At 42.6% G+C, this 16346-nt stretch overlaps 1 protein-coding gene and 1 long non-coding RNA gene across 6 annotated transcripts in view; one reads left to right on the top strand and one right to left on the bottom strand.

The window, feature by feature from the left end:
- Positions 1-16346, bottom strand: part of LOC139630702 (inositol 1,4,5-trisphosphate-gated calcium channel ITPR1) — a 66404-nt gene that overhangs the window by 27131 nt on the left and 22927 nt on the right. Inside the window, exons 17-42 of one of the 5 annotated variants that reach the window (XM_071494367.1) lie at positions 15997-16169; positions 15374-15493; positions 14722-14916; positions 14299-14550; positions 14069-14210; positions 13823-13976; positions 13526-13716; positions 13243-13375; positions 13109-13163; positions 12855-13020; positions 11862-12035; positions 11709-11783; positions 11449-11586; positions 11247-11372; positions 10959-11159; positions 10604-10855; positions 10154-10279; positions 9919-10047; positions 9465-9491; positions 8887-9007; positions 8586-8770; positions 8054-8202; positions 7856-7967; positions 7170-7205; positions 2154-2201; positions 626-758 (exon numbers count right to left, since the gene is read on the bottom strand). In XM_071494367.1, coding sequence (XP_071350468.1) covers positions 626-758; positions 2154-2201; positions 7170-7205; positions 7856-7967; positions 8054-8202; positions 8586-8770; positions 8887-9007; positions 9465-9491; positions 9919-10047; positions 10154-10279; positions 10604-10855; positions 10959-11159; positions 11247-11372; positions 11449-11586; positions 11709-11783; positions 11862-12035; positions 12855-13020; positions 13109-13163; positions 13243-13375; positions 13526-13716; positions 13823-13976; positions 14069-14210; positions 14299-14550; positions 14722-14916; positions 15374-15493; positions 15997-16169 — 3613 coding nt within the window. The remainder of the gene's footprint in view (positions 1-625; positions 759-2153; positions 2202-7169; positions 7206-7855; positions 7968-8053; positions 8203-8585; positions 8771-8886; positions 9008-9464; positions 9492-9918; positions 10048-10153; positions 10280-10603; positions 10856-10958; positions 11160-11246; positions 11373-11448; positions 11587-11708; positions 11784-11861; positions 12036-12854; positions 13021-13108; positions 13164-13242; positions 13376-13525; positions 13717-13822; positions 13977-14068; positions 14211-14298; positions 14551-14721; positions 14917-15373; positions 15494-15996; positions 16170-16346) is intronic. The other 4 variants (XM_071494363.1, XM_071494364.1, XM_071494365.1 and 1 more) reach the window with 4 other exon arrangements.
- LOC139630710 (uncharacterized) lies at positions 3474-9781 on the top strand. Its single transcript, XR_011693205.1, has 4 exons — positions 3474-3630; positions 7898-7952; positions 8093-8241; positions 8382-9781. It is a non-coding gene; the product is annotated as an uncharacterized lncRNA (long non-coding RNA).

Below are 16346 nucleotides of genomic sequence, written 5' to 3'. Positions count from 1 at the left end.
CTGGCTACTAGGTCAGCATAGCGGCACTAAATTTATGTGAAAAACAGACACGCACCATTGGCACCAATATGTCCTGTATAATCTATATGCTGATTAAGTGTTACATCATAATGTACACACTTCATATCAGAACCAATAGCTCAAACAGAAGGAGAAACACTGTGCACAGATACATTGCTTCAGTATTTTGACTGCAGATAGTGATACAATGACCATGTTATCAGGAAGTGATAAGAGTGTTGTGCTCTGCGTGCTCAAAGGACAGCTCACAGCACAACTGTGGAGCTGATAACCTGCTCAGGGCCAGACAGAGTCCCATCCTTACATAACATTATTGAAAGAACCTTGCTTTACTACGACTTCAGGGGCAGAAAACATTTTGGCGAGCCAAGAGGAAAAGGTTTATCTAGACTTTACCCCCTGATAGTAGCTGTAATCATGCTTCTCTTTGGCCGAGGCCTTTGGTTCATGCTCCACAGAAACATCAGCTCAATTAGAAATGTTGAAATGAGTGTTTTCATTGCCTTGTGTGTTCTAGCTAACCTACACTTCCTGCTGTAAAGAATTAACAGCAAACCTCTTTGTTTGATGTTGGTGATGCGCAACAACAGTCACGCTGTCCCACCTGATTGGCTTTTGCCGGGTCCTACCGGACTGAGGGGGCCATTCGTAAATGACGTCAGACTGTCCCTCCGCCCACTGCTCCGATGGAAGTTACCATAGTAACGGTTCACCAGAATCTGTCTCAGCGCCTCACCCTACGAGAGGAAAGGAAATGGAAGGATGTAATGACGTTATGTCAGCAATGGGGAGAGAGGAGATGTTGTATAACAGGGGAACATGCATCATCAGTGATATATTGCAAATTCTTCATGGAGACATTAAAACACCCCCTGACCTCAGAAAATGAATGCCTGCCAACCACACTCTGTAATATACAGGAATGGAGCGACTACATATCAACTTTTCAATTTAAATATTTAAGAATTCCTAAATGTCTATGCAAGGAAATCTTGCAGACATAACCTACAGTTTATGTCATTTACCACCCACAGGACCAGAACTGTTGTGGTTATCATCTGCAGCAGTGACTCTGTGTAGTGACAATGTGAGGTCCTGGTTTTCACTTAGACAGACCTGGGGCCAGCCCTCCCACACTGTGACTCATCCACTGTTGAGCAGTCAGCAGCACGACTTTGCCGTTGTTATGGCAACCGCAGCCCATCGCTACCTGACAGACCTCCCATGGGATGAAGTGAAGGAAATGAAAGGGAAGGTTTTTGCGTGATTATGTGCAAATCATTGTCTACTGTGGGTGGTCCTTGACAGACAACAGCAGCATTATGTAAGCTCTGCTGCCATAGTTATGCTCCTGAGGTCAGAATTAGTTTATGTAGGAGGTGTGAAGAACAATCACTCTCGTCTTTTATATGCAGGAGGTTAATCAACTGTATGTATTATTTGTAACAGCACAGCACGATCAGCTGTAGTCAGTAAATGACTCCCTGGGCTCATCGGAGAATACTGCCCTATTTCTAAAGTCTTGAGTCATGAGCCAAACCTTTATGGTCTCCTGTCTGGTTGTTATATAAACTGTCAGTACAAACCCGGCCTGTACCAAGGATTAGCAGAAACTATGAGGGCTCTGTACAAAAAGCCATTGATGCTGACTTCTTGTTAGGGGCATTTAATCAACACCTAAACAGCCGCTGAACATACCTGCTTGCAAAATAATGTTCTCCCCTTGGAGATGATAATTATATATTGATGAACTCCAATCAATATTGTTACACGGAGCATCAATATTAGAGCCAGCCTCTTTAATAGAAACACCTGAGGCTCTGTAAAGTCATTGGATTGCCATAAACAGCATTGGAGAAAAAAAGGCAAAGAAAAATGTAGCATGAAAGTTATGGCATAAATTGTGTGTATGCTTTTGGGGCATTGAGAGCAGTTTTAGTCAGTTTTAGTCTTACAGTATTTGAAGAAGTGAAGAAGAGTGATCAGAAACACAAAAAGCAGGGAAATGGTAACAAGTGAATTTTTTTTTCTTCTGTTATACAATATGCTGAAAACTTGTTATCTCACCACAAATCTCTGTGGTAGTGGTGCTGTTAGTTTCAGTAAGATGCCATGCTGTTGTAAGTACCTACCCTCTTCTGGTCCTCCAACAGCTTCTCAGGCTGGTTCTGATCCAGCTGCTGGGTGCAGTGAGGAGCGTGAGCACAGTGGTCCAACAGATACAAACACAGAGTTAGTATTCATGCAGAAAAGGCGATTGTCAGGTTAATTCAGCTTCAGCTGTTTTAAGTGGCCATGCAAAGGTCTGCTATGGGTGAGTTGCCATGCATTTACTGCTATGATAGAAAAACTCTGGTAGTGGAGGGTTTGGACAGCAGAGACACAAGATAGGTACAGTGTTGACCATCAATACTATTAAGAAATGCAACAATTAATAAAGAACATGTCCAGTGTGATTGGGTCTGTGTATTGTTTGTTTGTTTGTTTTCACCTAATGATAGCTGTTTTTTGTCATTTATTTTAGTTGATTTTCAATTTTCCAAGCTGCTGTTGCAGTTACACATTTTGGGAAATTAGCTGATTTGTTTTCTTGAGAAGATTGTTGCAGCTCTTATGTCTGTATGGTAAATATGAAACCAGGGTCAACAGTCAGTCTGTTAGCTTAGCTTAGCATGCGGACTGGAGACAGGGGGAAACAGCTAGCCTGGCTCTGGTAAAGTGATGTCTAGTTCGTTTAATGCTTAAAAAAACAAAAACAAAAAAAGTCTAAGAACGATAACTTGTGTTTTTATTGCATTTTTATTTACAGTTACTGGCAGACACTTACCCAAAGCAACTTACAAGTGAGGCACAATATTTCAGTGCAGTAGGAGACCTTGGTTAAGTAACACATCTATTCAATAAGTGCAAGGAGATCAGGTAGAGAAGTGCACTGAAACTGCATAGTAAGTGCAACTTTATGAGGTTATTTCTTAGTCGGGAGCAGTGACTTGTCCAAGAAGACATGAATAAGCCAATTTCCCAAAATGTCTAATGATTCTTTCAACATTTCAAGAAAACACAAACACTGTGAAACCACACTAGAACTGTCATTCACAGTCAGGGATTTTTCATCACAATATGCGGTTCTCACTCTGAGCAATGACATGAGCAAGATGAAATGCATAATAATCAAATTTAGACAAAAGAGATATGCCCCATGTTGGTTCTTTTAATTTAACTTGGTAGTTCTCAACCATTTTGCTGTATCAAAATTCATTACATCTATCTACAATGTTTGTCCACCAAGTAGAATGGAAACTGGTAAAAGGCAATGCTCCACATAAAGCATTATGTAAAGAGACACACTAGGAGCGCGAAGAGGAGAGGAGAGGCAAGGGGCAATGGGGTTAGAGTTACATAATCACCCCAAAAGGAACCAGGCCACTAAACCAGTGACACAGAGCTGCTACAGTGGCCATCTGTCACCGAAAACACAGAGGGCAACAGATAGAGAGAGCAAGAGAAATACAGAGAGAGAGAATAACAAACACAACAACGGTGCGGACTGACACACTCTGACAGTTGGACTAATCTCTCGGTCAGTCAAGGTCAAGGACAGGATGTACAGTATGTATCTCTACTGTGTCACATTTGGTTTGTAGTTTGCTTTTGTATGGACCAAATATGGTCTGTAACCAGGGTTCCTCTGTAAAATGCAATGACTGTGGCAGGTACTTTTACACGTACAGTCAGACTGAAGTCACACATCTGGTGTGTTTAACTTGATAAAATCTAAGAAAACTTGACTTTGACTTTAACACCAGTGGCTTGTGACTTCACGTAGGGTTTCATCTTTTGATGTAACAACTCAACCAAGCACAGAGATTAAAAGTGATACTGGTTGTTGTTCCATGAGGCTGTCGCACAGAATGGGAGCATAGTTACCAGCTCCACATCAGTCGGGGTCTAAAAATACCATGTGCTCGAAGAATTGACAGCCATGCTTGATGGCCATGAAACAGAATATTTGAACATTTAGTTGGGCAACATGAGCGGTCCAGTGCAAGCTTAAATACACCCTGGATGTCCCTTATGTAGCACAGCTAACATCAGATCAGTGGTGATATTGTAAAGGAAGGACTATTTATTTTCAGTTGTGTGACAACATATTTTTTTCAAGTATAATGCTTTTATGGGTTATTCTGTGTGTTTTTTTTTTAGCATAGGGAATATGAGAATTCTCTGTGGGGGCAAAACAGAATGAGACAGAATGAGAAAGAGAAAGTGACAGACAAGAAAGATGTGAAAGAAAATGTGTGGGAAAACACAGAATACACTCACTCATGATTCTCATCACTGTTAATATTACTTATGATTTCTGATATTTCTATAATATATTTCAATCTCCCTTTTCACAAGCACAAAGACTGATTTGATTCCACCTCAAGACAACACAGTCAGCCAGAGTTCAGCGGCAGGTCAGGGGGCTACACCCTCGCCACACACACACACACACACACACATACTGGAGCAGCAGCATCTTCCACAGGTCTGTGGACACTGCCTCACTGTCACCACATCAAACCACAAAGCATGATGCTGATCGGAGTAGATATGTGCAGCTAATCGCCCCCAGTCTGACCACAGACACCACAGAGCAACCCCTCACAGCTGCCACATCCGCCCTGACTGCAGTGCATTCCACCAAACTGGAAACTCCCAGGGGCAAACCCCTGATCAGTCTCACACCTCTCAGTTCAACAACAGAGAAAACAAAAAATAAATGTGCGCACGCATGCACATACAGTTCATTCTACTTCAGTTTAGGTGTTTTTTCAGAAAGTGCGTAAATAAACATGTCTTTGCAGGGTGAGTCTGAGTCATGTTTAAACCAGTGGTGAATGACATGAACACTGGGGTTTACCACTGCTTGTTATGTGCAGACAGAAAAGCAGACTAAATCAAGAGACTTTGCTCTGTCATTTTCATTGCAGCTGACCTACTTCTATACCAGAGCTGTAAAATGAATTTCTGTCTTGACCAGAGTGGGCAACACACCACTGTGAGTGTGGGAGGAAATTGTTGAGTTAAAAAAAAAAAAAAGAAAAAACTGCACCAGATGTTATCTTGAAAACTAAAAGTTGAGAAGAAGATTTTTCTTCTTAATCGGTCCACTGAGAAACTCGCCAGGCAAACAAACAGGGAGGTGAAAGGGATGAAACACGACTTTTTTCCAACATGGAGGGCTTGCATAACTGCTTCGACTAGACCACACACACAAGAGACCAGGTAAAGAGGAAAGCCTGACAGTGTGTATCCTGAACTCCTCTGGCTCTTACGTAACTCTGACAGCCTAAGAGCAATGAATTTAGCTGATAATCACCTCCCTGACATTTAGCAACTGGGTGGTATGCGCACACTGGAGAGGTCAAAAATACATGTCATGCAATCTGGATTTTTTTTTAAAAATGCCTTGCGAATAACTTTTGTGCAGCACACTGCCATAGAATCCTGCTTCATGTGACCCATATAAGCCACGTTTCCTGTTAAACAAGCTCGCATGTTCACCTTACGCTGTTCTGCTTCACTCAAAGGGCAACAGAGGAGACAAGCGCCAACTACGCACTTTCATATCACACCTCCGCAAACATTCGCAGCCAACTTCATTAAGTTTACACAGAGTGGGTGTGTGTTTGCATCCATGTGAGAGAGGGTGTGAGTGGAAGTGGGGAGTATTTAGAGTAGCTGAGGAATTGTGTCACAGTGATTATTCTTTTTTTTTTTTTTTTTACAATGGAGAGAGAGAGGGGACACTAAATATGAAGATTGGTGCACAGGGCAAGAGAAACAGGTTTCCACTCAACTGCCACTTTTACATCAGAGCTGCTTTTCATGTGCAGACAGAGAGAGATACAACACTCAACAGGTGTGTGTAGGGATCATCTCTCTCTCACACACTCATGCAAATAGACCTCCAACCACCGGTTCACACTCATGCTCACAACTTGCATACACACGCACACAGGTGCACACACACACGCGCACACGGGCACACACACAAACACACACACAGCAGCAGCAGTGTGGGTAAACAGCTCCTCCACACTTTTATTGGCAATTACTGCTGAAGGTCACACATCAGCGGCGGGGCTGAGTTCCAGGAAAAAAAAGCCTGATTCTTATGTAACCTCAGCCCAGAGTTGGCAGGGGCCCAGGAATCGTGCAGCTTGCAGGCAAGGAAAACTAGGACACAGCCTCAATGACTGCCACAGCCCCTCACATCCCCACACCTTCATTTATACCCACATGTACACAGCCTGCGCACAGTCACAGTGCCCCCTATTGGTGCCGAAAGACGATACAAGGGAAACACCCTACAAAACAGCTGAACATTTACAGAGACAGTATAACACCTACATGAAAAGAAAGGAGTGGGGAGGAAGTGAAATGGCTTTTATGGGTTTATTATCTTGATTTTTATCTTTTTTTTTGTAAAACATGCACAGATATGAAACACCAACCTTCATCTTATTACGAGCTTAAGTCTTTCTTTTGTTGTTAATATAAACCTGTGTTTTTTGACCTATCTTTTCACATCCATTGTCTGATTTCATGCTTGTGTGTGTGTGTGTGTGTGTGTGTGTGTGTGTGTGTGTGTGTAAAATAAAATGAGAAAAATGAAATCAAAGTTAATATATGTCCCAAAATGACTTTTTCTTGATGTGGTGAACTGTGTGGAAAAAGTAGGGCATGTAAATGTTCAGGCTGAGGACAGTGAGCAGAAACACACGCAGCACTGGCAGCTGGCCCAGCCAGCAAGTGACTCACTCACCTTGGAACTTGAAATAACACAACTCTGTTGAGCAACATGCAGTCAGCCACAGCACACGTCTCCCTATCTCACTATCTCCCTTAATCTCTCTCTCTCTCTCACCATGTTCAGTTGATCTACACACCGTTTTATGGCAGATAGTGCAGCAGGTGTGGAAGACAGAACCAGCCTACCACTATTTGTTACCAGCTGTGCCTAGAGCCCCCACTAACTACAGCACACAGCCACAGCAGCTGCTACAGTACAGTTACAGAACATCTACTAGTGTTACGCAGACATAACAGACAGGAGCTCAGAGAAATGAGGGCATGAATACAAGAAAAAGAGAAACAACCTTAGGCATATCCATCTCATCATCAAAGGCCCTGAGCTGAAAGAGAACAGAGGGTTTAAGGGGTTAGAAGGAGGAAGCTGAAGCAGAGGTCAATGATTCAGCATGACATTTTATTGACTGCTCAGGTGAATGTGACTGTGGGAACAAGCTGAGTCCATTCAAAGTAAGGGTACTCTTGGCAGTTAAAGTGTGAGGGAAAGTGTGTGTGTGTGTGTGTGTGTGTGTGTGTGTGTCCGTGTGTGTGTGATACAATATATGTGTGTCTAATGTATTTCAATCATTTAAAACTACCCATAAAACCTACATGGATATATATAATGAACTAAAAATACTGATACATAATAAAACATACTTTTACTTCTGCATTTTCCATTCAGGTTAAGATTGATCTTCTATGTGGTGAAACAAGTTTAAAAAATATAGAAAAAAAATATATTATGTAAAAAATACACTGTATGCTTAAAAAAACCAAAGCCTCTTTATCTTAGTTCTGTTATTTAGTTCCTTAAAAGTTGACAACTTTCTCCTTATAGAAATGCTAAATATATACAAAATCAAATTAGAAAAAAATCCAGCAGCAGACTTTTAATATATTTTCAGCAATTGCTTTCATACAACTCCTGGTATATTCACAGTCATACCATATTTGTGACAGTTGAGCGTCTGCGCTTGGCAGCTTCTCCTACCTTCTCTCCATAACCTCGGTCTTTTGTCATCATCTCTCGAAGGGTTTGCAGAACTTTGATGCACAGTCTCTCCTCATTTTCCTCCAGCAGCTGCTTGGTATGTTTGATCAGCCTGCACAGGGACATCAGTTCATAGGCCTCATTTTTAAGTACACTTACTCATGTGCCACTTATATGTGTGATATTTGTATTGCTTACTTGCATATGAAACCTCCACTCTCACACTTCTTGCGTGAGTCTGTGTTTTCAGGGAAGAGCAGCTCTGGCCGATGCAGCACGTCCACCAGAACTGACAGTTCAGCCTGGACCAGGGGACGGAGACGGTCCTCGAGAGCTGATACAATGTCCTACAGCCCAGGCAAAGAACATCCTTAACAGCCTTAATGGTAGTATGAACGTTAAATTTGAATGGAGAACAACACCTCCAGTGCATTCGGAAAGTTTTCAGACCCCTTTAATTTTTCCACATTTTGTTTTGTTGCAGCCTTATGAAATGTACTCACTCACTCCCCTCCCATCTCTCTAGATCATCTTTGAGATGTTTCTACACCCTGGTTGGAGTCTAACTGTGGGAAATTTATTTGATTGGACATGATTTGGAGAGGAACACACCTGTCTATATAACTAAGGTCGGAGAGATGACAATGGATATCAGAGTGAGAAGCAAGTCATGAGGTGAAAAAGGCGAACGCTTTTTGAACACTCTCTGAATGTACTGTTCATACTGTACCTGGAGCCTCTCGATAATGTTCCTGTAGTCCCGTGAGGCGGTCACCACTGAGTCTCTGCGGGCAGCGTTACGAGCAGAGAGTCTCCAGCTCATGGCTGTCTTCTGGACTATGTTGTTGGATTTCACAAACAGGTTGTTTACTTGATTGTCCAGGTCCACTGGGATGGCTATAGCTCTGCCTTTGGCTGCCAGGTACACACAAGGACACACACTGATTTAAACCTTAAAAGTATGGGCTTGTGAGACAGTATTTTTTTTTTAGAAGATGTAAGTGTTGAGATGGGTACTGTATTGAACTTACCAACATCAGAAAGCACCTTTATACAGTTCTCAACAGAGCCCTTTTGGACTGGGATCAGCCAGTTACAATGGTAGACCCTGAACACTGCCTGCAACAGCTGCACAAAGACTGGCTGCCTGGTCTGAGGGGAGGGTAAAAAGAAAGGCAGAGAGGCTGCAGATTATTATATTTATCTCGCTGAAAGTAATTTCTTAAGTCATGAAAGATAGAAAAATGTCCTGTGACAAAATGCAAGAGACCCATCTGTCATCTACAGCACCAACGGTCTGGACCGTTTGCTTTTTAGTACCATACACACACACCCCTCTGTGTGTCTATGATACAGGTGACAGCACCTGTAGTGAGACCAGCATGCGGACTCTCATGCGGACTGTTTTGCTACTTTTCCATCCCATCATTCCCTGAGCAGACATTTACCCAAATCTAGCCCAGTGAAGATCAGTTCTGTTGCACTTCCTTGACAGAACGCTCACACATACATACAGCAAATGACAAGGTAAAGAATTTTCTTTTACACCCAACAAGAATCTGCAACACCCAGCTCTGTTTTCCCTGCTGAATTAAATTGCAACAAATACCTGAAATATTTTCCCCAACAGAGACGCCTGCAGCAGAGGATACAAGCAGTGAGGAAAATAAACATGCATAGAGAATAATCAAGATGCATCATGCACATACTGCCAATAACAATATTATACATTTCAGAGGCAATGGTCAATCCTGGAGACATGTAAAATGCTCTACTGTATCATGGAAACAGTGTGGTGAATTGATAGTGTGAGATGATAGTCCAGAGCTGCTTCTTTTCTAAGTTGACTGAAAAGATTATTTTTGTTTGAACAAATTACAGGTTATAACATAATTTCCTTTGTGAATAAAAGACTATTTCTATGAATCTTTGAAAGATTGCTTGTATAAAAAAAAGGGGAACTTTTAACTGTTAGCTCACTCAAAGCTACTGTGCAGGCTTTAGAACTCCAATTCAAAGCCCTGTTACTGTAATGTGGGTGCAGTGTGGCTGCAGTCACGTACCTGCAGGCTGGTGCTCTGGTCAGAAAAGGGTGAGCTGAAGAAAGTTGTCACAATGCTCATGACTGTCTCCGTCACATAGCGCTCCAGAATGGTGTCCGCGTGCTTACGATCACTTGTGTTATTGCACACCTGGAAGACCCCAAAACGTAACAGAATTTGCTCATCGGATTTTATTGATTATTCTAATTTCCTGAGTGATGTTTTGGTTTCCATAGAGCTGCCACTTGTTCCTTACCCTGCAAATATCAACCAGGAAGTTCTCAAAGAGTTTCCACATGTGGTTAGAGGTGTAGATCTCCTTCATTTCCACTTCTGTGTCCACATAACAGTGGTTCAGGAAGTTAATATAGGCGATCTTCACCTGGAAGGTTATGGGGAAGGTTCATGTAAAAACTAAAATGGCCCCAAGGTGGAAAAAATCATCAATCAATCAATCAACAATGATGCACAAAACTCCTTAGAAATGATTTTTCAATAGCGCTCAATGAATAGCACTTTTTCATTGCACAGTGCAAAAGCTACAAGGTTAAATATTAAGAGAACAAAATATGTGTCATCCAGTTCTGTTGGGGGTTGTTTAAAATTAACCAAATCCACACAGTGTTGATGAAGTTTGCTTTATGGCTAAATGTTTTTCTAACTGCTGCTCAATCCTCAGCATGTCTTTGTCTGAGGCTACTCTCACCTCAGGGATGCAGTCCTCGTGTGTTACCACCCGCACTATGTCATCCAATGGTAACAGGGAGTTACACTTGATCTCTGTGTAGACGTTCTTGCCCTCAGTGCAGACAGCCAAGAGCTCCACCAGGTGAATGTGGTACATCAGAGGACTGTTTTCATCCATGCGGTCCCGCTCTGATCGCATCATCTGGACCAGTGTCTGGAAGGAGGCGCGGTCATTGTAGAAGACCAAAACGTCTTCGCCAGCATTCACCAGCTGTGGGAGGAAACAAATATACATGATTACACCAGGACAGAAGGAGCCTGTAGCTGAAACACACAAAAAGGTGGAAATGAACAGTGTGGAAACGAGGGATGACCTCTGCCATGACAATGTCCTGGCACTTCTTGATGAACTTGTTCTCTGCTTTGACAATAGTCTGCAGAAACTTGAGGTACTGGACGTTGCGGCCATGTGTTTCAATGCAGTGGACAAAATGCTGGACCACCCGCTCATTGATCTCACTGCACAGCTGGAAGTTGTTCATGAAGATATGCTGCATGGTGATGGCTTCTAAAATCTGGACAAAAGAAAAAAAGGAGAGAAGCATCAGAGAACAACGTCAGTGTTAGTATTGTGTGGTATGTGATCAGCCACGACTGCTCACCCCTGGGTTGAGGAAAAGATTGATGTGCTTGTGCAGCAGGGCTTGGTTCTGCTGGTTTCCTGCACAGAAGTTCTGAAGGAACTGATGGGCAAGTTTCATGATGTCCTGCATGCGCAAATCTTCTCCCTGGAGGTGAAAATGGCTGATGTGAAGGTTTGCCCACTTGTACACTGAACAACACTTCACTGAAAACCACTGATACCTTCTCATAGGGGATCTGCAGGAGCTCAAGGACCACAGCATGAGCCCCCATGTTCCTCAAAAGCCTCTGCTGCTGTTTCTTGCTCTTCCTCCCTGACAAACCTTCTTGGACACACAACCTGCTGAGCCGCAGCAGGATCTGACAGTGAGAGAGAAACAGGATGGAAGATGAAGTGAGAATTGAGAAGTGAAATCTCTGCACAAGGGCGATAGAATGTAATCTGCATGCATATTAACTACACAAAGAGGCAAGATAGTTACCTCTTTCACCACTCTGTAGTTGTAACTGCTTGTACTTTCTGCTTTCTTTGGTTTGTCTGCGCCCCCAGAATCTCCCTGCAGAAAATTAGACACAGCTAAGTAGCTGTAGCTAAGCAGTATAGTTTGATTCTTTTGATGTACAATATACTGCACCTTTTTGTGCTCTGGCTCAGCGGACAGCCCCTCTCCTGCGTCCATGCCTTCATCTGGACCCTGCCTCTTGTACACCCAGAGCTCAGACTTCTCTACAATAGAGCGCAGCTGGTCCAGGTCTGACTTTATTTGCTTGTAATTTTCCACATCTTGGCTGGTGACCAACAACTGGACCTATTAACACATAAACTCAGCTACTATTTTACAAGGTACACCTGGCTAAAACTAATGCAGTCTAATACAACAATCCTGTAATAAATCTTCCTTTGATGAAGGTTGTAATGTTCAGTTTTTGTTGAAACTTGTTTTAGAGAAGTGCTATGTGTGATCGTTTTGGAGACTGTGGTTTGTGGTGTTATTGAACTGTATTGCATTACACTGGCAGGCATTTCTTTTGTTTTAAGCTATTTTTTGGGCATTTTGTATCTTTATTATGCAGACAGGACAGTGAAGAGTGACAGAGAAGGGGAATGACATGCAACAAGAAGTCCGGCTGGCCAGGAGTCAAACCGATGCCTTGCCTGCCCAGAGCATTTGCACCCACATGGTATGCACCCTAACCACGTGGCTATCAGGTCACCACTGACAGGCATTCCTACAATTCTGTCCACCCCATCTATATCAGTGAGGGTAGGCTTGATAACAGGAACACCGTAATGCAATACAGTTTGACAGAATAAAAAAAAAAAACATCCTCAAAAATGACCACAAAGTTGAATCAACACTTCTCTAAAACTGTTTCAATGAATTTCTTTTGACAAACTGGAATGTCACTGTGAATGCATTCGTACAGCATCGATGCATCACAGTCGCACAGAGCAGTACCTCAATCTCTTGTTACTGATATCATAATTATTAATATTTGAATATTTTCCATCTTCCATCTGCGAGGGAAGCGTGAATAGTTGATGAGCTTCTCTGGGGTAAAAACAATCCAGTGCATCTAAAGTAATACAAGTGGTTCTTCCTGATGTGTATGAGTTGTCAGGATACCTGCTTAAATGCCTGCAGAACCTCCTGCCTTTGGCTGAAGTGCCTGAAGAGCAGATGTAGAGCTCTGGACACCAAAGGAGGATAGTCATGCATGGTTAAGTGGAGGAGGACCCTCAAGAATGTGCGACCACCATGATCGTCCAGGTCCAGCGGTGTGTTCTCTTCACTGGAATCACATTTCACATTTCACAATGAAAACAAATCCTCTTTTGTGTGTTGTGTGAATCTTCCTTCTTCATTGAGACTGAGATTACCTTCCACCAAATATCCCTTCTGCCTGCTCCTCTATGTGTTCAAAATCCAAAGCCCCTGGAATAACAAAAACATTTTTTTGTCCATTTCATTGGCCACATCATTACTGTAAAATGCAGCCATATACTTATCTGACCTGGCATATTGTTTGGTCCCTCCACTGCTCCAGTTACAGATAATTCACTCTGGGAGTTACTCTCATCAAACTCCCTCTTAAATATAGACAGCAGACAGGAGATCCTGTAGTCCAGACGGACATTCAGGATGAACTGCAGGGCAGGACAGAAAATAACATGGGGTTTATAGGAATATTTTGGAGGATGGAGGGACTGTGTCTGATATACCTTATGCTCTGTATGTGTACAATGTCTACTGTATGCTGGTACATGCATTTAAGTATATTCTTGCATGTCCTTCACCTGCAGGATCTCGATGATCTTGAGCTTGGTGTCCATGACCAGTATGTCCTGCTTCTCTGGTTCAGTCTGGGTCTTGACTGTGCCTCCATTTGAGCTATTGGTGGAGGATGTGGGAAGGAAGCCTCCGCCTCTCAAGACTACCTGGGACATCAGCTCCCCAACGCCATGAATAGACCTCATCACATTACTGCCTGGAAACATGCACACGCGCACACACACACACACACAGACATGCACAAATGAACTTCATGTCCATGAAATATCTCAACCTCCACTGACCACCCTGGGCGTTCATACCTTTACTCTCATCTCCTTTGTCCAGTTTGTTGAAAGGGAAAATTGTGCTCACGTGGACACAGTCTAGAATTGCCAGCAGGATCTTGGTTAGTCTCAACAGGTCACTGAAGTTGTAAAAACCAAAATAAATCAGGTTCCTGGCCAGATTCACCACCTAAACAAGGAAGATAGATGCATTAAATTGGTTTGCCAATGCCAGCCTTATAATGTGAGTGTGATGATATGTACAGAGTGTGTCTGACTGACCTCAAATGTGAGCTTGTTCTTCTCTTTGTCCGCAAAGGGGAAGCTCTGACATACCACATCCCTCAGGTAGTTCTCGACAAACTCCATTGTCTGCGAGAATCGCTCCTTAATTTCATCCTTAGATGTTCCATCATTGTCGTAGCTACAACAACACACAACAAGAAGAAGAAAATGTTACTCGCTACATAAGAGAAATATTCTACATCTGTTAAATGTGTCCATCCGCTCACTCGTCAATGGCGATCTCTGAAGGGATCTCAGACCAGAGTCGTGCGTATTTGACAGGCGTAACTTGCTCCTGAGGGTCGCGATCTACATGCATGTGCAGCATCATACGACAGAAGGAGGCTCGCAGGTCGTAGGGCAGGTCTTCGTCCGACATGCACCGCAGGATCAGGTCCACGTCCAGCTGGCCAGAGATCTTGTTGATGGCCAAATACTGACGGTCCAAACACATTCTGGCAAACAGGTTCAGCTGGTACCTGTAGTGGTACACACAGACTCAGGCAAGTTGTTTTACCTTCACAGGTGATGCATACACTCATCAGCACCATTGTCTGACTCTGCTGTGGCTCAATGACAAGTCAGGTAGGCGACTATCATTATCTTCTTTATCCGCAACAACCACATGGAAAACAGAGTCCAGCATCTACCTGTAGTAACTGATCACCTCCTGGTCCTCCTTCTGGCCCTCCTTGGCATCCTGGGCCAGCTCCCTGATGCTTTTACTTCGGATCTCTTTATTGCTGTCCTTCCAGAACAACCACACTTCCTCCTCATCTTCCTCTGACTCAATAGAGTTCTCCCCGAGCGGCGCACCCTCGATCTCAAATCTTGATAGCACTAGTCTGCAGAAAGAATGGTTAATGGAGAAGAAAATTTATTTTCTTGTTATTCTGACGGAAAGCATTTGTGACAAATTTTAACAAAAGCATTAGGATTAGGAAACAAAGACTACATCTTAGAAGCTGTTAAAAATAGATGTACATACTATTTCATCAGGGCAGTAACTGACAATTATTGTCATTCTTGATCAATCTATAAAATGTAATTTCTAGAGCTACAGTAGTGAACTGATATTAAACAGAGGAAAGTAATGAAGATTCATTTGCTGATGTATCAAAACGGGAACTAATTAATCATCTTATAATTTTAGCACAACATCCTTTAACTTTTCTTTACACCTTTGTAGGACATGCATTCACCTGGTGGCTTTAAAATCCAGTTCAAATAATTACAGTGGTTGTTGGCAAATAATACTGTTTTTTATTATTATTGGTCTATAGGATGTAAATGGGTACTCACTTTGTTTCTATGAGGATGTCTGCATTAGCTGGATCCAGCACTGCGTTACAGATGAGCTCCTGTGTCACAGGGATGGACTTATTCATTGACACACATAAGTCTGACAGGTAGTCCAAGAACCTGGACACACATGTGCACACACACAAGATACGCAAAATTCAATCACTCATTTCACCAAAAAAAACAAACAAAAAAAAACATTGTAAGATCAACTCAGTCACCAGACATGTCAGCCTGCAAAACTGTAACATCTCTTCAGAGTGAATAATGGTCCAGTGTACTATTTCCAATGACCACACATTCTAACACACTTTTTATTTGATCCCCAGATTGTGTTTTTATAGTTTAGGTTTATGCTAAAATAAACGACCTTATTTGTCAGTTTCTGGTTATGGTAGTTTCCACTGTTATGTGTGCATTCATGTACAGAGGATATACTGTGTGACTGGGACATTGTATTGTGTTTAAATCATGCAATTTATTCAGGGTATAAAGATGCATTTAACACATTATCTCGGATTGAAGTTATTAATTATTCATCTTTGATCCTGCCAGGTCATCATGTACTGTATATGCTATCCAGACAGAAAGACAGAGAGACAGACAGACAGACACAGACAGACCTTGGCTCCCGATTCTTGCGGACCAGGCTGACAAACGTGTCAATCTCTGCAGCAGTGATATGTTTCTCCAGCAGCTTGCGGTTGTTATGGAGCAGAGCTGTGATCGTGTCCTCTGCCAGGACATCATAGCCGATCTGTTTCTGCATGAAGCGAAACTGTTTGGCAATATACTCCTGCAGGATGGAGAGATAACCAGTCTGAGCAAAATAGGATGATAGAGCCATCACACTATTACACCGTAATGTGTTTAAGAGACACTGTAGCATGAGCTCATATCACACTGTGGCTGTCTGCTCTCGGATCAGCAGAACCTTTGATAATCAGGTGAGCCATGCATAAAGCACAGTAAA

This window comes from Trachinotus anak, unplaced genomic scaffold, assembly GCF_046630095.1.
Source record: "Trachinotus anak isolate AG129_WGS33_773 ecotype Australia unplaced genomic scaffold, CSIRO_AGI_Tana_v1 ptg000013l, whole genome shotgun sequence".
NCBI classification, from domain to species: Eukaryota; Metazoa; Chordata; class Actinopteri; order Carangiformes; family Carangidae; genus Trachinotus; species Trachinotus anak.
This window is presented reverse-complemented; position numbering and strand designations above follow the sequence as displayed.